Raw genomic sequence first — 22,378 nt, forward strand, 5'->3', positions numbered from 1 at the left:
GTTGGGTGCTTTACTGTGTGTATGGTTTGGGGCTCTCTGGCCCCTCCTTATGGTTACACTTGTCATTTTATTAAATCCGCATAAGTACATGACAACATATTGAAATAAAGTAAAAAGTACTGTGGTGTGTATAAATATGCAAACTGTCATCTGTTTAATATATTGATAAGCTCCTAACATGAAACAATGTGACATAAAAAACAATTTTGAGTTTTAGTGCTTTGATATAAATGTATCCGTGAATAATTTTTGGTAGCACAGTGGTTATTCTGCTCTCTTCACTGTTTACATGTATCTCCTTGTCTTCATTTAGTTTTTTTTCTCAAGAGCTTTATATTTCTTTGTTTTTAATCAAATAAGTCCATGTTAGGTTGAATTCAACTCTAAATTATGAACGAGTGAATGAGTGTCTGCTCTGCAGTGGACCAAGGCACCATCCAAGTTTGGTTCCTGCCTTACACCTAATGCTGCCAGGACAGATGGATTAAGGGGCATGATGTACTGACGGATTGATGTATGGTGGATCTAATGTCAAAAAAACAAACAAAAAAAAAAAAAAAACCTTAACTGGCTTGCAGCCAACTGTTTTAAAAACACAGTGTCTCTTCACCATCAGTGTACATATTTTTTGTAGGTTTTAGTTATGCTTTTCATCATAAAGTATGTTATTCCAACTGCAGTTTCCCACTAAATGGCAAAGGCTGCTTATGCTAAGATCACATGGTTGCTATCCTAATGTGATAATGATTGGACTTTTTTCTTTTGGAATTCAAATACTTTAATTTAGATGACTAGCATTTATTTTTAGAAATCAGTAATGAAAAGCCTGGAAGTGTAATACAGAAGCGATTTTGAAATGAATATTTTGCAGTCATGAAAATGATGATTGATGATTAATTTAAAAGCAAGTGTCTCAAAGTTATGTAAATTCTGTTAATGTTAAATGAATCCTGTTTCAAAAAATTTCAAGAAAGTATTTAGTGATATCTCATGTTTTGAAAACTGAGTGAGTGTAAATAATGCACAGTGTTTTTGGAATAGTTATACTCTATGTCATGTTTGTACTAAATAGTCAGAGATAGTCTTGACTTGGTTTTAGCGTGTAGGAAGTAACATTAGGAAAATACACACTACCAGTCAAAAGTTTTAGAACACCTCAGTTTTGCCAGTGTTTCTTCAAATTGAATCAGTTGAAATGTAATGAATGACCTAAAATGGTGAAAAGGTAAGTATTAAACTGGCATAAGTTTACATTTAAAGTTTAGGTTAGCAAAAACTGAAAAAAGGAAATATCAAAATATTATAAATGGGTCTTCTTCAGGGAACATCTAATAGGTTACAACCTACAGATGTTACGCAGCAATCTAAGTTAAAGCAAATTAAGCCTTGCAAGTTGAAGCAAACAAGTTGTGCAGGTGTCCCAACTTCTGTTGATTACTTAAAAACCCTCTTTCTGTCTTAAAGCAGAGTTGGAACAGACTGTGTTATAACACCATCTGAAGTACTACTTGGACAATACTACACTGTAGAAAGATGTAAAGTCCAGTGATAATAAGTAGAAAACGGAAAGTAACAAATAAAATGAGACAGAGCCTTTGTGTAGGTAATTCATTTAGTGAAATTGCAAAAAAATCTAATTGTCAGTGAGTATGGTGTCCTACACAATTAAAAAACAATTGGAAACTGGAAGAATCTCTGATAGGATGAGATCTAGCAGACCCGCAGTCACAACCCAATCAGAAGATACGTTTCTGAGGGTCACAAAGTTGCATGATAGGTGCCTCATATCACAACAGTTTCTAACACAGCTTAACAGTGGTCAAAAAAAGCAAGTCTCAATTACTACTGCAAAGTTCATATTTTGTGCTGTGGGTTTGACAGGGTGAGTAGCAGTAAGAAAGCCATTCCTTAAAGAACAAAATAAGAAAGTGAGGCTTGCTTGGGCCATGAAATACCAGCTCTACTGCAGGCTGGAAGAAAGTGTTATGAACAGATGAATCAAAAATTTGAAATCTTAACTTTGTCATGCATGGTGCTTGTAAACCGTTGCATTGGTAAAAGGATAGAAAACAGAAATTAACAAATGAAATGAGACAGAGCCTTTGTGTAGGTCTTTCATTTAGAAAAATTGCACAAAAAAAAATCAAAGTGTCAGTGACTATGGTGTCCTATGCAAACCATAGGCAATTGGAAACTGGAAGAAACTCTGTTAGGAAGAGATCTGGCAGACCCAAGCTCACATTCCATTCAAAAGACAAGTTTCTGAGGGTTACCAGCTTGAGTGATAAATGTCTCACAGTACAACAGCTTCAAGCACAGGTTAACAGTGGTTGAAAGAAGCAAGTCTCAATTTCTACTGTTAATAGGAGACTTTGTGCTGCAGATTTGATAGGGCGAGTGGCAGTAGAAAGCCATTCCTTAAAGGACAAAATAGAGCTTTGAAATACCAGCTGTGGACTACTGCAGACTGGAAGAAAGTCTTATGGACCGATAAATAAAAATTTGGAATGTTCGGTTTATCACACAGGGTGTTTGTATACTGTTGACTTGGTGAAAGGATGGTTCCTCAGTGTGTGACACCAACTGTCAAACATGGAGGAGGAAGTGTGATGGTCTGAGGTTCTTTTGCTGGAAGCAGAGTTGGTGAATTGCACTGAGTGATTGGAATTCTGAATCAAAAGGTTTACCATAGTTTGGCTGTCAGCAGAAGGTGGCTATTTTGAAGAATCAAAAATATGAATAACATTTTGTACACTTAATGATTCCTTGACCTATTTTTTTGTTTGTCATTCTTCATTTGTTCTCTGACTTGATTTCATGAAACATTGAGACATTAAACTGTACGCATTTGCATAAAAACTGAAATAACGGAAGTGTTCTAAAACATTTGACTATTAGTGTACATTCCCACTACTTACTTGCCTAAGAGTATTTGATAATTTTGACTAATTGATAGAGCTGGGAGAAACTGCATACCCAATGATCATCCTTTTTTTTCCTTTCTAAATTACAGATGACATTATCCTTCACATTGAACTTAGTTACTAAAATCTGGCCAATGAAATAAGTAAGTAGCATTCCAATTTTATATTCATTCATTTTTATTATGTAAACGTAGTTGCACAAAATCCTGTAAACTGAATTAATTCAAATCAATCAGTCATGCAATTAGAGAAAGTAAAGAAATGATTCAGATTTGATTTATGAATTACTTGACATCAAAATACATGCATGATCCGCTGTAGCAAGCACTAATGGGAGCAGCTGAAAGAAAAGGAAGAAGAAAATACATTCCTTATTATACCATAATGCACCTTCAGTATATGTTAGTATATGTTTTCAGACAGCCCTACAAATTATATGAGAATATCTTCTGACAAAAATGTTGTAATGCAGGTTACGGCATCTTCAGTAGGAGATTTTCATTTATACAATAGCAAAAATTGTAAAGCTATTTTTTTTTACTTTTGTAGAAGATTAATTAGATTGTAGTAATTAAATTATAGATTTTGATTAATATTTTGTCTTGCCACTAAATTGGGCTTGTTTAATTGTGATTGAATAATTAAAATAGTATAAACCTGAAGCAAAAGCACTAAAGGGCTCCAGTGTTCAATCTGTTGCATATCTCTACTGCGTATAGACCCAGAGCTTTTAAGATTAGCCTAGAAAAGAAAACCTGTATGAATGATATTTTTGTGTTGAATAAATTGCCTCCTTATGTTTATGTCTACTCTATCAAGATATTCAGCAGCATTAATGAGTGCCAAAGTGATAAACCAGATAATTCAATGAGCTTGGAATAGTGCAACAGATGTGCATCATAATTATCCTTTCCTTTCAAATCTCTTGCACTGTCTTGAGCTCCCTAGATGATGCTTCTTGTCTCTGTCTCAAACCCCTAAAAGTATCACTAGGCTTTAGTTATTTGCTGTAGAGATATGTTGGGAAATAGTCCTGTAGTACTTTTCTCAAAGTATGTCGATTTTACTGGAAGAAAAAGGTTAAAAATGGTATACAAACCCCTCCTCGAATACAGACAAGAATTATAAAAAGAGAAAGCTTCTTACTTGGCTAAAGATAAAGGAATATCTTTAGCGAGGCATTGCAAAGGCACATTGCCATAGGTATAAAGAAGCTGCAGTAGTGTTTCTTAACACACTTCTGTTACATACTTTTTTGGCTAAAAGTTCTTTATGATAGTGTGTCAGGGAGACAGTGAGCTGCATTGTTCCGAATGGCCATTAGTTTTGTCTTTATTCCCTCCTCTGCTACTACCTCTTCTGCTACTACCTCCAGCGGTTTGAGAGTGTGTCCCATTATTAAGCTTGCCTTTTTATTAGCATGTTAATTCAGTGGGCCTTTCTTTAAGTAATGTTACCGGCCTAGCACACTATAGCATAGAAAATCACACTGGCTATCACAGTTTTAGAAGATGCGAAGATATGGCTAACCACATTAACAGAACATAGTCTCCTGAGAAAAAAAGAGTCAGCTTTTTCTTATATAGTTCCTCTGTGTTACTACTAGATCAGTCCAGCTTGTCATCAATGTAGAACCTAAGTACTTATAGAAGTGCACAACATCCACTCCTTAATAGTGACCAGGGCATAGAAGCTCTTTGGTGAAATGAAAGTCAATAACCAGGTCTGGTTTTGTTGTTGTTGAGTTGCAGACAACTCTCTTTCTACCAAGAAACAAAGTTCTCTAACTGACTGGTATACTCTGTCACATCTCCCTTCTCAATACACTCCATAAGTGCAGAATTATCTGAGAATTCCTGCAAGTGACATGACCTAGTGCTATAGATAGATAGATAGATAGATAGATAGATAGATAGATACTTTATTAATCCCAATGGGAAATTCACACTATATTTAAAGTCCAATATATATAGGATGAACAGTGTTCTCCATTGTTCACGTCCACATCAGACACACAATCCTTTCACCTCACAAGCTATGGTTTGATAGACAGACAGTCTATTATCTAGAACATCATAGGCTCATCCACATACATAACCCCGAGCCTACCCCAGGCTGGATTGTATTAAAGGCAACATTCAGATGTGAATGGATGTTGTGGAGTTGATAGATAATTGTATCTTCCACTCCAGTCTTTGTACAGTAGTCAAACTGTAGTGTGTCCAAGTGGTCTTTCATAAGAAGACTGATATAGTCCAGTACCGACCTCTCAAAGGTCTTCATGATATAGGACATAAGATCCACTGGTCTGTAGATATAAAATGAAGAGGTGCCTTTCTTCTTTGGAACTTGAACAATACAGGATTTTTATCTTCAGCAGTGACGCTTTCTTGGGCCTTAGTAATAGACTGAACAAGCAGCAGAGGATATCACAAAGTTGATCAGCACAGGCCTTTAGAACTCGATGAGTGAATTCATCCTGTCTCATGGCTTTTCCTGTGTGTAGCCTCCTCAGTTGTCATCTCATGTGGTCATCAGTTATGGACGGCCCATACTGATGGTCAGAGGTAGAGTCATCACTGGTCATGTGAGTTCAGAAGGTAGGAGTTGTTGGTGTAGTAGAGGTGGTGAGCATTGGGGCTGGGCTTTAGAAGAAAGGTGATGGTGGGAAGGAAGATCTTAGAAAATGCATCTGACATGGATTTTAAAATAATTAGTAATAGTAATATAATAATAACGATAATAATAATAAATTTTATTTAAAAGTGCCTTTCAAGGTACCCAAGGACACTGTACATCAATATACATGACATACTCCAATATACAAACATAATTAACAAGATCAAAAAGCAATATTAAAAAGATAAGTTTAGTTTTAAAAACAGAAAGTGAGGTACATGTACAGAGTTCCAAAGCCAGGGCATTCCATATCTGTGGCCCTGACATGATTAAAGCCTTATCACCCTGCGCAGTCTGCACAGTGGAACAGATAAAAGCAAGGAGTCAGAAGAACGAAGTGAGCATGATGGAGCATATGGACGTAATAAAGAAGACTGATAAGGTGGGGTTAGACCATGAAGCACCTTAAAAACTAAAAGAAGTTTGTATTGAATGCAGAAAGGAAGGTAGCCAATGCAATTTTAGAAGTGTAGGTGTAATATGCTCCCAAGGGTTTAAATGTGTAGCCACCATTGCCACTGAATTTTGGACATATTGTAGCTTGTTTAGTCTCCAATCAGGGATACCAAACAATACTGTGTTGCAATAGTTAAGTTTCGAGGTGAGAAAATCATGAATTAAGTGTCTTAGTTGCAGTATCAGAGAGCAATGGACACAGCCCTGAAATTTGTTTAAGGTGAAAAAAGGCAACCTTCGTAATATTAATATGTGGATCAAAGGAGAGTGTGGAATCAAGAGTAACACCCAATATTTTTAACTTGTGCAGACAAACATGTAGTACAGCTTGGAATTTTTAATGAGACATTACCTATTTACCTTAAAGTGCCTGGAGATGCAATAATTTATCAGTTTGATCACTATTCGGTCTGAGAAAATTTTCAGGCAACCAGTGGTTTATGTCCACCAAATAGGCAACCAATGCAGAAGGAGGTAATGTTTTCATAAGCCCTGTGTGTAAATGTGTATCATCAGCATAACAACGAAATTGATGACTGCCATCTAATAATGACACCAAGAGGAATCTCATAAATGATAAAGAGCAGAGGACCAAGAATTGACCCCTAAGGGACACCCTGAAACAAATAAGATGGGTCAGACCTAAACCTGTCAGTCTTTAAGGTACAACCTAAGCTACGTGGGAGCACTTCCAAAAATATTTAACTCATTCTTAGTTATAAACAAAAGAATGTCATGATGTACCGTATCAAAAGCAGCAGTAAGATCTAAAAGTATCATTAGTATTAAAAGACCACTATTGGCTGCGATTAGGAGATCATTAGTCACCCTGATGAGTGCTGTCAATGTACTGTGAATGGCCCTTAAACCAGACTGAAATTCCTCATACAGGTCATTAGAGGGAAGATGGTCTTTCTAATGGCCTGCAATAGCACATTCTGAGATTGTACTAAGAAAGGGAAGATTTGAAATAGGTCCATAGTTTTTAAAATCTTCAGGGTCAAGTCCAGGTTTTTTGAGGACAGGTTTAACAACAGCCATTTTTAGGCTGGAATGGACCATGCTAGTATAAAGAGATGTATTGATAATACAATGATAAAAGTAAGAGTAAAAGCAAAGTGTGGAATACAGCCAGTTAGCCTAGTGGTCATGACAAGCTTATGAACCGCAGGATCATCTCAACAATGGAAAACTAGATAAACAGCTTCTAGTTAAGATAGAAGATGGACACATTTTTGACTGAACAAATGGACCTTTTTGAAATTCAGTTTGAAATTAGTATAAAAAGCAGTATAAGGATAACAGGTTCCTTATAGGTAGTTACATGGGTGACCAAGCTTGTTTTTCTATTAAGGTGTTCAAGCCTACACCCACAAGCTTTCATGTGACTCTGCTCTGGAGAAAACCATGGAGCAGAGAATGTAAATGTCTCGCTACAAGATTTAAGTAGAGCAAGATGATACAAGCTAGTTGAAAATATATAGTCATAATGATGAACTAAGGTAGCAGGCAATAAAGAAACACCAGCTGGAGGAGGACACTGCTTCAATTTACTTATAAGAGCAGGGACACTGATATTTTTCATGTTCTTAAAGGTAATATTATAAAGTGATTGCCTATGCGACTCACCAAGGATAAGCATATCAAACAAATAGCCTTATGGTCTAAGATAGGTAGATCAATACCATACAAATTAGTAGGAGTAATACCAAAGGTCAAGGGTGTGTCCTCTAGCATGAGTAGGAAAATTAACGTGCCGAGTAAAATCAAAGCACTGAAGTACATTAAGAAAATCAGCCGCATGTAAAGAATTTGCAGAATCTATATGTAAATTAAAATCACCAAACAATAGCACAGCAGAAACACAGAGAACTAAGCAACTCAGTGAGTTCTGCTAAGAAGACAGATAACTTTTTTGGAGGACGCTAGATAAATAATATCAACAGTGACTTTGCACCAGACAGCATTAATGCCAGATGCTCAAATGATGTAACATCGTGAGCAGAAACTGGCTTGATTCTAAACTTGGAAGAATATATAACTGCAGCACCACCCCCACAACCAGTAATACGTGGCTTTTCCAGATAACATGGTGGAACAGCCATATTTAATTCAAAATAGTCATTAGGTTGTTGCCAAGTTTCTGTCAAGCACAAGAAGTTAATATAATGCCCCACAACAAAGTCCACAATAAAAGCTGATATACTATTAAGAGAATGGACTTTGAATAGGGCAATTTTACCATTTTGCATATAACTAGAGGATTATGGCATTTAAGGCATTAATGATATAAGCTGCAAGTTTCCAAAATTTACAGCAGGAGACAGTCCTATAGTGTTAGAACAGTGACATAAATAAAATGCCGTGCATGTTAAACAAGCTGTTGTGACAGTGCATGGACCGACACATAATTCCTAAATGTCTGAACAGAAGGAGTGATATTGGGGTTCAGCGCTCAGCATGCTGAAAAGCATAAAGCTCTGAAAAAGTGTACCTCAAAGCCATGATCCAATTGAAGAGATAAAGAGATAAAAGTGATATGTCGAATCAAAATGACCAGACAATAAGTGCATTTACAATCCAGATTCGGCAGAAAAGCCACATGATTCACGAAGCAGACAAGCAGGTGGGCAGGCAGCAGACCATATGGGCAAAAACATCCTTAGAGAATTCAAGAAGATTTCAGGACTTTCAAAAGAACCCCAGACACATTGCACAGTTCCCTTTCCCTTTTGTTTTTCTTTATCCACTGGGTAGAATCAGCAGCCAAAATGCTCCAGCATGATCTCTTGAAACCCAGGAGAACCACTCAAGAATTATGTAGGCAATACTGTCACTCTAATATGCTTTTGTGATATTTATAACATGGATGGTGGAATTTTTTTCTAGGATTTGAAAGCTATTAGTGCTTGGTTAAATATCTTTTTTTTACATAGGCTACCTTTCTTGAGTTTTTCCTTAGTTTCTTATGCATTTCCCACCTCTTTCAACAAAACAATGCTTTTGGTTTGGGATGTGCAGATTACTTAATTTTCATATTGTCTGCATTACTGATTTTATTTTTCAATCCTCCTCTTCCCCCTCATTTGTTGGTCAACAATCCTGTCAATCTAATATGGCTTGTTTTCTGTTTATGATGTGCAGTGATTTTTCCAGAAGTATATTTTTAACATTTTAGAAAAGAAGCATTTCTTTTGCATGTTTTGTGCAAATGACCCGATAGTTGACATATGGATTCTGCTACATGAGTAACATGACATTGTTTTTCCATGGACGTTTTTCACATTGTTTACCATTGTACAGTGTTGGTCACTATGGGCTTTTATTATATCATAAACTTTTTTTCTTTCCATTCTGCTTGAAAATGTGAGATTAAAATTTTTTCTGGGCTATCACTACATTTTACATGGGGTAAGTAATATACAAAAAGTAATTTTTGGGTGAAGTATTCCCTCTAAGAGAGACAAATTGGTTTTTAACCAATTATAAAAAATAACATAATGGAAGTAAATCAAAAAGTGCCTAGGAAAATGGAAAACTGTGTGCAAAATTTTATATAAGGTGTATAAATATGCACAATCATCCACATTATTCTTTTTCCTTTTTTCATTAGGTTGCCGAAATTTCAATAAAACAAACAGATTTTGTCACAAATGGCGGGTCCAGCTTTTTTCACAAGAATACCAATATTGAAGAACTGTTCCACTGCATCATTAATTATACGTTTTGTGCGATTCTTCACCTCAAACTGTCCAGATGACACAGTTAAGGAGAACAACTTTTTACTTCAAAATCTTTCCACTTTAGGTGTTGACATCAAAATGGTTAGGCGCCGGCAGCCTGGTATTTTAAGGAAGCAGATTACGAATGAGAATGGTCTAGTAAGCTTCTTAAAAAGTAAAGGTGCAGAGGACAAGACAGTGGCCAGTATTATCTCACGATATCCTCGTTCTATTACTAGGTCCCACGATTACCTGGAAAAGCGCTGGCTTCTCTGGAGGAGTGTGTTCAAGAATGATTCTGAAATTATAAAAATTATTAAACGGTCTCCTGAATCATTCTTTCGTTCTAGTGACAATAATAACCTGGAAAAAAATATTGCTTATCTATGTTCACTGGGACTGACTTCCAAGGATCTTCATCGTTTGCTTACCACAGCTCCAAGGACATTTTCAAACAGTCTGGAACTTAATCAACAAATGGTTGAATTTCTGCAAGATATCGGCTGTAGTCTTGGTGGAAAACATAAAGAAAATTTTGCAAAACAAATTATTTCAAAGAATGTTTATATTCTCATCCGTAGCACAAAACGTGTCAAGGCTAATATTGACTTTCTGCAGGATGTTTTACATTTAAATAATGAAGAAGTACTCCACTTGTTGCAGGGCAGTGGGAGTGAAATTTTAGATCTATCAAATGAGTATATCAAAAGGAATTTTAAAAGTGTGGAAGAGAAGTTAGATTTACTTGGTTGCACCAACGAACAAACCACAAAATTTATAATTAAATACCCGCTTGCATTGTATGTATCATCAGGGAATTTAAATAACAAAATAAATTGTCTACTGGAAGGGGGTATTACTATTAATCAGATTTTAGAAAAACCAAAGGTGCTAGATTTTAGTTTTGAAAATATTAAAGGCAGACTAAAAACATTAGAGGAAATTGGATACAATTTCAAAGAAAATGGGATTTCAGTTTTGGACTGTAGCAGAACACGTTTTGAAGTTAAGATAAACAAATTAACAAGTATTAAAAATTAATGATGAGGTCTTATTGGAAAAATGTGGGCAATTAAACATCTGAATGAACCAAAGTTGATCGGAAATGTGTCAGTGCAGAAGCCTTGCAAAATGTTAAGATCTTATTCCAGTTAAATTTCTAAATTATAATAAAAGTTTTATTTTATCAAACAGTTTTATATGGTTTTTAATTAACAGCTTTCCTTTTTTAGTTACTTAAATGAGTACAGGAACTTTTTAGAAATATCGTTTTTTTTGTAATCCTGTGGCATGAATGGCACTGAGGCAAATGTAAACCTTGAGACTAAAATCCCCCCAGTATTTTACAAAAAATCTCAACAAGAACCTCATTTAGTGGTCTTGACTTCTCTAATTGGAAGTATTTGGCTGCCAAACTTTATATTGATCCTTTTTCATGACTTCACTGACATTAAACACTTCCTATAGTCACCCAGTCTCTCATTGATGTTTAACAGGGTGCAGCTTTCTTAGTACCCTTTGCCAGTCTTTTTCACTTTACTACTTTCTCAAACTTTTTCTTTAGATTTTAAGTCATACTTTAAGCTTCAATTATTTCTAATTACAATCTGCAGATAGTAGTTAGACAGACTGTCATTATACAGTAAATGTTGCTGCACAAAAGATTCTCTCCAGCTGTTAGTCCACCTAGAATTTTATCTTACATTAAATACTGGCGGTAGACTTAAACAAATTGATCATTGTCATTTAAAATAGTTGGTTTGCTAGTAATTTGATGAATAGCATTTTAGAAAAGAATTGGACAATGAGATTGTTATTCTTTATTCTCTTTTACTTTCAAAATAAACCAGACCTAAATTGAAAGTATTAACTATTTACTTTTAAAGTGTAAAGTAATATTCACTTACTAAATTGTGTATGTCCATGTAGCTTTTCACATTTCTGTTAGCTTTCAGAAGTTGTTTTTAAGGGTAAGTCCTGAATTGTGATTTCAAATGAAATTTTATGGATAAAAAACCTTTCCATTAATTACTTTCCCTTCTTCTCTTTTTTGTACTTTTGAGGTTGCTTCAGATGTTTTCATATTAATCTTGTTAGATTTATTTTTATCCATGAATTTTTTTGTCGGCCCTCCTTCCAATTTCCTGTTGTTGTACTGGTTAATGCAACTTTGTATAATTTTTCATTGTCCTTTCTTCAGACATCACTAAACTACTGGCATTGTCTTCATTTTATTATATTTAGTACTGTGTTATCTTTGACTATATTTGCTGTTTTCATAGTCGTGTGTTTTTAATTTTGTGATAGCATTTAATGTTCATAATTTACTACTTATTACTTATTATTTAGAAGAATTTTCATTTATCTTTGTGCCCAGGTTTCACTCACAAACTGTATCATTTTTGCCATCTCTCTCTGCCAGTTTAATCGCCATTATTTTTGGCTATATTGCTGTTGTTTACAATCTTATTTTTGTTTTCATTGCTATATCATTTCTTTTCCATATACTATCCATTCTACTTGCGCTAGTAGATCTACAGCTATTTTGATTTTAGTATCTTTCCGTGAATAGTTCAGTTGCTCAGAACTATTCAATAAATTTTTTTCATATTGTTTTATAGAGTTATTTTTGTTTTTAATGACATCTTCAACGATTCTGTTTACCACTGTAAGCAATTTTGGCCATAATATTGGAAACATGCCACATGGTAGAACCAAAGAAGAGCAACTGGGGTGTGCTGCTAGAACATATGTAAAAGAGTTAACAAACTGGATCTGGAACCAGCCCCATTAAATGGCACTTGTAGGGACTTGGATATAATTTATAAATAATTTTAATCTGAGTGTACAGGTGATTGGTGTTTTAGTAGAGTGTTTTTTAGCATGTCTCAATAAAGAATTCCAGCACACTGTTGAATTTTAAGGAAAATAAGTAAGGAGAGGTGATGGGTTTGGATTAAAGGGTTATGGAAACTGCAAAAGTGTAAATTCAATGATGGGGCGAGAACAATTGAGAGAAAAACGAAATGTTATCAACACAGACCTCGGAGATAAAAGAAGCATGAAGGAATAGCAAGCCTGAACAAGATTTGGAGTGACTTGAGCTGCTGAAGAATCAGTATACAGTTGTAATTAAGTTGACGAAGCCTATTGTAGTCCAGACCTGCCAAAGGAAACATCATTTCATTCTATCAAAAGCCTTCCTGCATCTAAAAAAGTAGTGCAATGAAAGAGATGGTGCAGCGTGAATGACACAGAGAAGGTGGTGTATATTATTAGTTGCATTTTGGGAGTTAAATAAAGCCTATTTAGTCACAGCAAATTAATATATGCATCACCAACTGTAGCCGATAAGCTTGTATTTTAGCCTATAGCTTGACATTAGCTAATAATCTATACATTCTTTGGATTCTTTACTTTGTTTGGGCAAAAGACTGCTAATGGTCATTAATAAATGGATTAAGGTGAGAAGTGGAGATGAAAGTCATACAGCTGATTCAAAAATGGAGAAAGCAACCCATCAGAAGCCAGAGATTTTTGAGAAATCATTGAGTCCAAAGTATCTTTCAGTTAACTTAATTTTACTGGCCTATCTAGGGTGGTGGTTTTACCTTCATTGAGACCCAAGAGGGGAAGAGAAAGGAGTCAATAACTGGAGAGGGAAAGAAGGAATCTGATGTATATAAATTAAAATATACAGTGGAACCTCGGTTCACGAACGTCTCGGTACATGTGCAAATCGGTTTACGACCAAAAAGTTCGCCACACTTTTGCCTCGGTTCACGACCACACACTCAGTATACGAACAAGCCAGTTTCCCTTTCGGTTTCTGCATGTTCAGTCTCTCCCTGTGCATTTCCTGTGCAGCGAGCAAGAGAGAGAGAGAGCGAGAGAGTGCGACACACACTCGAGAGAGAGACACACAAACACACAGGCAGCGCGAGAGAGACAGAGAGACGCACACACACAGGCAGCGCAAAAGAGTGAGCTGGACGCATAAGGTAGGAAGGCAGTTAAAGAATGCACTGGGCTTGATTTTGTTTTCACTTCTGTTTACAGCGATTGGTTCGTAGCGTGCATTGTTGCAATGTTACTTTTCTTGGTGGTTTATTAAATTACGGATTTTTTCAAATGTTAATTTTTTTCCCTGTGCTTAAAACTCATTTAAAAAAAAAAGTGTTTTTAGCCAGCTGTTGGTAGCGCTATAGCACGAACTATTACAGTGTTAGTTTTCTCTGTTGTTCAAGGTTTTTTCAGTGTTATTCAATGTTTTTACATTTAGTTTACTTTTACGCTGTGCAGTCTATAGTTTAATTAACTATATTTGTGCTTAAAACTTTAAAAAAAAAAAAATATTTACATACAGTTCGTATGGTCTGGAACGGATTAATTGTATTTACATACAATCCTATGGGGGAAATTGCTTCGGTTCACGACCAAATCGGTTTACGACCAGAGTTTTGGAACGAATTATGGTCGTGAACCGAGGTTCCACTGTAACTGGAAAAAAACAAGGCTTGGTTTACAAGGGTTATTAGGAACGAGTCATAGTTTTTATAGTTGAAATTGAAGATAAAGTGTCACATTTCTTCAGTCTTAGGATTAAAGTATTGCTTGGTTTAGAACAGGAATAAAAAATTAAAAAATAGGCCATACTTTATCATTTTTGTGGTGTGGTCATGAACAGAACATTCCATGATGTAGTGTTCAGGTTAGCTACAGTACATACACAGGTAAAATAGAAATGAGCAAGGAGAATACGCAAGTAACGGAGAGAAAAAGGATCTAACATCTCCTCCATACTCTTACTGTAATCCATGGCTTCTGCCCCTTACAAGATTCCCACCTTCATGCCCAGAATCCTCCCTGTAACCCAATATTCTGCAAGTTTCACTATTGACAACAGAGATACTTTAATTCATCAGTTCACCCATCCAGCATGTTCTAAGTCAAGAATTATCAAACCATACTGTCACAACAAATCTTGAATATTTTTTTTTTCTCTTAATAAGAAGGAATCCATGCCAGAGTGGGACGAGCATTAAACAGTTGACACGATCCCCAAGAAAGAAACGTTACAGCTCACTATTTCTGAGAGTCCCAGAATCTGTTCACCTTCTGTAATGATCCAAAAGTGCAGTCTTTATTTGCTTTTTGGTGGCACATTGATGTAGTAGGATTGCTACCTCGCAACAAGGAGGTGCTCCCAGCGTGGAATTTGCATGTTCTCCCCATATCCACATGGTTTAGTCTGGATGCTTCAGTTTCCTCTCACAGTCCAACAAGATACATGTTAGGTGAACAATGATGTATGTATGTGTGTTCACTTTGTGATAGATGACCAACCTGGCCAGGTGACTGCTTGGATAGGCTCTGACTGCCCCGTGACCCTGCCCTTGATAAGTGGGTTAGGAAGTAGGATGGTTGGTTGTATTTGCTTTCCCAATACACAAAAAGTTTCAAAGTGTCGTATGTCAAGCTTTACACCAATCCAAAACAGATCTGGTTATTTCTTGGTGTTTACAAAACACTTCTCTTCTGTCTTGCTGCCAACCATAACATTTGATTACTTCTTTGTTTTTTAAGATGGTGCAAACTCCCTCTGAATTCCACAAATATTAAAGAGATCTCAAAGAGAAATGCTTCTAATATTTCCCTATTAAATTGCCCAGACATCATTGACATTGGGCTTAAGTTTAAATGGGAAATACTGGAGGAAACAAAAAACACATTGACACATTTATGGTGTTCATTACCATTTGTCTGTGATATTGCTGGTTTTCATAATTATTACAAACAGTGATTAAATATTAAAAATTTGTAATAACTAGGGGGCTCTTCCCCCTGCTCGCTTCACTCTCCAATGCCTGGGTTTGGTCCTGTGGAAATATAAGTTAAAGTGTTTTCTTTTCATGGGAATTGTTACATATGCATTATATTCACTTTTTATTTTAAAACTTCAGTAAAAACAATATTTGCAATAAACTTTTCCTCAAGATCTCATTGAATTTTGATTCCTTGCTTGGTCTTACAGTGTGATAATGCAACGTACAACTGGCCATGAGTGAATATTGTTTTTTTGTCTCTTACAAATAAACCAACTTTTTCAAATGTTTGTCCTTGTGATTTGTTAATTGTCATTGCAAAAGCCATTCTCACGGGAAACTGTAAACAATTTAATATGAATGGCATATCAAGATGTCCTTTTTTGCCCGAACACCGTTTCGAGTTCATTCAACAAAAATAAGACTTTCTGATAAAACAATCTACTTACGAAAGTGGGAATATCCAGAGCTGATGTGGCCGGTGGCATTGTTTTCAAGAAGCTGCGGATTCGTGGCTATTGTGGATTGCACGTCATTGTAAGAAATAAATCTGGCCGACCAATAGTTCTGAATCATGATATAACTGTTGCAATGCTCTTGGACCATCTTTATATGATGGTGGTAATATTACTGCTTTACCTATTTTGAATTTGTGTGAACTGTTGTTATTTGAATTTTGAATCTGATTAACAAGACCTTGCATATGTTCCGTTCTAAGTTTAGCTTGATTTGATTTAATAAAGAAGAGACGATTAGCTGCGACTTTTACATACACATTAATAATGTAATGTTGCAATAGACGTTGAGATGATAGAAGTGGGTTAAATACATGGGAACATAGCGTTAATTTTGACCAGAAATATTGTGTGGGTGTTATTCTTTTTTCTGAATGCGTTTGTTTCATACTGTACTTTTATCCTGTTTCACCATCTGGGAAAAGCAAAGGAAAGAGTAAAGGGTTGGCATGTGGCAATGTATTTGACATAAATGACGAATCATGCTTTGCCTTTGGATATACATGAATATCAACTCTGTCTTTGATATCTCCGTCTTTCGAAATTATTATCGCTGACAATTCATCACATGTGGGTTTATTATTAATGTGACTGTGATCTTTCGGATTCATATAGAAATCCAAGAAAATTTCTTTGTCCATGTTTTGCTGATACATTTTGTGTAAAGTGCGATACTTTTGGACATATGGATTGGTATCCATTATTGGCTATATAATTTCTATTACGTCGGATTGTTTAACTCTTTCGATTCTATGTTGTATCGCTTCTCCGTGATCATAAAGATACACCTGACCAAATTATGTTTTTTTTTTCGAAATTAAACTTGTATCTGTAATAGTGGCTGGAACACAGATTCTCATAGTGTATGGTCCATTATTGTGTAAATCAACATTTTGTGCATTGAATGATGCTAACGCGAAAAGATAACGTAGACGCGTATATTTTGCCTGTAGTGTTTGTGAATTTCACATTCACCAAACAACAAATCTTTTAATTCTTGCGGAAACACCTCTTCATTGGGAAGCAGCAATACTTTTCCCTGATGGCAACACGAATTAGATGATCTACAAGTCTCCATCTTAAACTTTAAAGCCTTACAATATCTACATACTTCCGATATATCACCTGTGTCCATAGATTCAATCTTTTTGCTGTTCCGTTATTTCACCTAGTAATAATTTCTGTTTGTTTGCGCGAATGCGATCTGTAGTCTCTTTTGTTTGAGCACTCTACTAGGATGGTGAGCTTTAACATGTCAAGTAGGGAGGGTCCTTCACACTTGATCCTGTACCGTCGTGATTTTTTTTTTTTTTTTTAGACTGCAAATTTTCATCTAGTCATGGAGCTAACTATGTGTCTTGTGGTTTACTGTGCAGTTTTATTTTGTATTGCTTGGCAGCTTAGTAGCTTCTTGATAAACACTCAGACTTGTTTTATAGTTTCTACATTAGCTTCTTTAAATTAAGGCCTCTTTAAATAATAAAAAATGAGAAGTACTTGTACTGCTCCTCGGGACCCTTTTCCTGTCCCAGGACAACACAATTATCATATGCGCTACTTACTGATCCCTATAGCGGCAGCAAAAATAAATAAATGATCTTGAGTGTAAGTGACCAACAATACTTCCCTACAAACCACACAACAAGTACAGAGCACACCAACAGAAACAGAATGATAACTGAAAAAGAATTATTATTGTAAACAAATAAATTGGCTATTCACACAAATCCTGTGCTAGTGATCCTCTTTGTCGAAAAGACCTCTTGCTTTCTGTAAGTGAACCCAGGTTCACCTGACCAGTACCTTAGCTTAAATAAAAAAGAGTGTCTTGTAGCCCCGTAGTAGCAAAAAGAAGCACAACTGGGATAAATAAAAATTGATAATTTGACTTTGTTTAATATGTTCGGGCCATCACAAATGACTTTGCCTTGGTTATCTTATATAATTTTAAACAGAGAGAGTGTGCCATGTTCCACATTCTTTTTGATTGTCATTTTGTATAGGTATGGAATCCCATTTTTGTCTTTGAAAGTGTCACAGTCATTTGAAAGCTGAACTTTTCACATACAGGTGCATCTGTGGTGTTATGGAAGACCAGGATGCTTTGATAGCGGCCTTCAGCTCGTCTGCATTGTTAAGTCTGGTGTCTCTCATCTTCCTCTTGACAATTCAGAGAATCTATGGGGTTGAGGTCGGGCCAGTTTGCTGGCCAATCAAGCACAGTGATACCATGGTCATTAAACCAGGCATTGGCTTTTGGTAGCTTGTCAGCAGAGGGAAGCATGAAGTGCTGTAAAATTTCCTGGTAGATGACTGTGCTGATTTTGGACTTAATGAAACACAGTGGACCAACACCAGCAGATGACCTAACTCCCCAAATCATCACTGACTGTGGAAACTTCACACTGGACTTCAATCAACTTGGATTCTGTGCCTCTCTACTCTTCCTCCAGACTCAGGGACCTTGTTTTCCAAATGAAATGCAAAATCTACTTTCATCTGAAAAGAGTACTTAGAACCAGTGAGCAACAGTCCAGACTTTTTTCTCCTTAGCCCAGGTAAGACTCTGGTTCAGGAGTGGCTTGACACATGGCATGCTGTGACAGTTGTAGTCCATGCCCCAGATACGTCTGTGTGAGCGTGACACCATAAGTCTACAATATTGAACTTTTTCACAGTATTCTAATTTTCTGAGATGCTGTATATAGCTATAAGCCATAATCAGCAAAATGAAGAGAAATAAACGCTTGAAATATATCACACTGTGTCTAATGAATCTGTATGAGTTTCACTTTTTGAATTGAATTACTGAAATAAGTGAATTATATTCTAATTTATTGAGATGCACCTGTACTTGTTTTATGTCACAGTGCACAAGTCATAAGCCTTCTTGCTGTGTAGGCACGCTGCAGAAAAATACAGTAAAAATATTAACACAAAAAATAAAATAGAATAAATAGAACACACATTACAAATGTAGCACCAAGAAAGCTTAATCTACGTTTGAATATATTCAAATATATACTTAAGTTTTGGCTGTTTTGACTCCTAAATGGGGTTTATTTTCAAAGTCATGGGTAAACCCTTCAATGCTATAAGGCCATTAGGTCACAAAGCTCAATGTGGACACTTGGTTTCCCATCAAACCTTAACCACGATAGTCTCCCAAAGCAGTAGAGCACTAGTAGCATCCTCCAGCCGTCCTCAATACCATCTTTATTTGAGAGATGGTTTTGGACTTTCCAGCAAGCTCCCATGTTCCAGTCATGTGGGGAATGTGTCACAAGGGTCCAGAGCACACATGGCATTCTCTCATCTTGGTGGCAGCCTTATCATGCCAGCCACTTACAGTTATTCCCTCTCAGACTTGAGGTTGACCAGCAATGAGTGTTTCTTGTTGCAGCACACAGCTATTCATGGCAGTCAGCAGTAACCTTCTGTCCTTTTCCTGACTGGTTTCTCTTACCCATGGAAGAGGCTTGCATTCTTCCAAGCCCACCTGTTGAGTTCTAGCCATAACCCCCTTAAGCAGGTCACCCCATGGAATCTTCCTTACCTTCAGCTGGCAGAAATGGTTATCAGCTACAGACAGAGTGGTTGCAATGAGAATTTTGTCGGGGCTCCAAGTAGTGCCTTCCAGGTCTGGCATATCATCTGGCTCCTTCTGTATCCTCATGTAATTCACAAAATAAGAAAAATCAATATTTGGCAAACATATATCTTTTCATCAGCAGCAGGTAGCTGGTCATATTTTTGTTTGAGGCTGGCAAACTTTGAAGGGTTGTTTATTGCATATTGTTGCCCAGAATCACAGTCTAGAGGGTTTAAAACACACAGCACAGTGGCTACAGGTTTTATTTCTAGTTCTTAACTAGAAGCCAATTCATTAAACTTTTAAAAGAACATGCCATGTCTTCTGTCCTAGAGTTTATCACAAGGGCAGTTTTACTTTTCTCTAGAATTCAAAAAGATACTTATTATTGCAGCCTTTCATATTCACTTGTTGCTTTTCTTCTCTTGTTTAAGATATTTCTTCTGCTCTGCTTGCAGATAACAAAGTGTTTTAATAGCAAAATTGCCAACTGTGGAGCTGCTAATTTGATTCATTTTACCCCATTATAAAGTGGCTTTTTAATACAATACAAATGCATATAAGTGAAACATTGTTGATGGATTGAGAGGTACTGACAAACATAATTATTATAGTGATGTTTTTATTTCTTTTTATTCAGTCCTTGGCTAAAACAATATTTTTTGTTTATTTAAATGTGGTAATATGCATTTCTTAATGTACTTTGTAACGCTGCCCCTGCCTCATGATTATTGCTGTACACCTTGTAATGTTACTGACTCAAGTTTCCAACTTTGTGGTCGATCACACTTTATTAGATTTCAGCCTCTAAATTCTCAATTATCCTAACCTCTGCTGCTAACAACACACTCACCACAGCAATCTGAACTGATAAAGAGAAACAGCATGTGGAACGCTCATCACAGAAGAAGTTGTGATATTCACACGATGAACAAACATTTGAATGTTCAACAACCCTAATATAAGTATGCAACAAACATAATATTTATGACTTAAATTGCAGTGGAGTAAAAATGTTAGAAAAATGAATATTGATTGGAATGCATATCAAGATATAAAGTTTCCCAGAAATGGAGTGAAGTCTTTGGTCTACCAACTAAGTCCATTCCCACAATTTTAGTGCATATGTTAAAAAAATGTGCACTTCTGGAAAATAAATAGAATTCCCTTCCTTCACATTTCTCATTGATAAAGAATAATAACAGCCACAGGCAAGTCTTACTCTTCTGATCAGTCACACTCTTTCACAGCTTCTTGCTGTGTCCTCCTTCACACTAAATCTGTCCCTTGTTGTTATTCAGTCATCCACCAATCAGATTGCATAGCAACTCCACAATTCATTATAGGGAACTCCATGAAATATATAACAAGCAATACTACATACATATGCACAAATTCCCCAGAAAGCAATTTCAAGAGCATTCCGAAAGAAAGCCATATTGGCAAAATGACTACATGTTCCCCATCCTAGTACCACTTGAAGCCCCAAAATACGGCTTAGTATTGGACTTATGTATGGTGTCACTTTTTTCTTCCTGTCCAAATCTCCACTGAATATGATCATTTACTGGTCCTAATTTTTGTGACTTATTTTGGCACCAGTTTTGCTGTATAACTTGTAGCAGCCTAGGTCAGGGAGCTGATAGGCTTTCAAACTTGATCCCCCTATTGCATACTGAATATGTCACTGCTGTCTATTTTAATAGAAATCTATTATAATAGAAGAGGAGATATGACTCTTCCTTATGGTGCACCAGTGTTGCTTACATCTGTATCAAAAACTCAGTTCTTGAGCCTCACCAACTGCGGTCTATGAAATCGTCAAGCTAATTAAAGGGGCAAGCTCAGCTATATGCTCTCTCTGGACCCCCGGGAGGTCGTAGCAAAGGAGAGAATTAAAACAAAACTGAGTGCCATTATGAACAATACTGCACATCCTCTCGCTGACACACTAACAATAAAGACTTTCAGCCAACTAACTATTCAGCAGAAGTGTCTCAAGGAGCACTACTGGGGCTCATTTATACCAACAGCAATACAGCTGCATAATGCCTCACTGGGACTGGGACTGCCAAGTCAAAAGTACTTTCTTTTTAATTTTCACACCTAAGTGTGTGTGTATATTTCTTTTTTTAGTTACGTACTTACTTATTTATCTACTTTTGTATGCATTTATTTAAAGAACCTCTATAAAAAGCCAAATTTCCCCAGATTGACAAACAAAATATCTATCTATCTATCTATCTATCTATCTATCTATCTATCTATCTATCTATCTATCTATCTATCTATCTATCTATCTATCTATCTATCTATCTATCTGTCTGTCTGTCTGTCTGTCTGTCTGTCTGTCTGTCTGTCTGTCTGTCTAATACGGAGCTTGTCTGGCTTGAGCCATCCCTAGTCTTCTCTTCCATATTTATCTAATTCAAGGAAAACTACCGTAAAATATATATGTGAGTTAAAAACTGGAGGAGAGAGGATTCGTTCAAGAGGTCCCTTTAAAACGGGGCAGGTTTAAAAGCGTTTTACGTATAATGCAGGACAAGTTTATCCCAAAATTTAGCAGCATCAAGGAATTCAGGGAACTCTATTGTGTATAAGTAAGTAGCTAAAAACGAATTTATAAAAATATAACTCCATCACTGATGGTAGGTCATGCGAG

General features: G+C 36.2%; 1 protein-coding gene across 2 annotated transcripts in view; it reads left to right on the forward strand.

Annotated features, from left to right (window-relative positions):
- The window catches only part of LOC114663397 (transcription termination factor 1, mitochondrial), a 47,725-nt gene extending 36,753 nt beyond the window's left edge, over positions 1-10,972 (forward strand). Inside the window, exons 2-3 of one of the 2 annotated variants that reach the window (XM_028817110.2) lie at positions 3,014-3,067; positions 9,673-10,972. In XM_028817110.2, the coding sequence (XP_028672943.2) occupies positions 9,713-10,822 (1,110 nt within the window). In that variant the 5' untranslated portion in view covers positions 3,014-3,067; positions 9,673-9,712 and the 3' untranslated portion in view covers positions 10,823-10,972. The remainder of the gene's footprint in view (positions 1-3,013; positions 3,068-9,672) is intronic. The other variant, XM_051935921.1, reaches the window with a different exon arrangement.
- The last annotated feature ends 11,406 nt before the right edge of the window (positions 10,973-22,378 follow it).

The sequence above is a fragment of the Erpetoichthys calabaricus genome, chromosome 13 (assembly GCF_900747795.2).
Source record: "Erpetoichthys calabaricus chromosome 13, fErpCal1.3, whole genome shotgun sequence".
Taxonomy (NCBI): domain Eukaryota; kingdom Metazoa; phylum Chordata; class Cladistia; order Polypteriformes; family Polypteridae; genus Erpetoichthys; species Erpetoichthys calabaricus.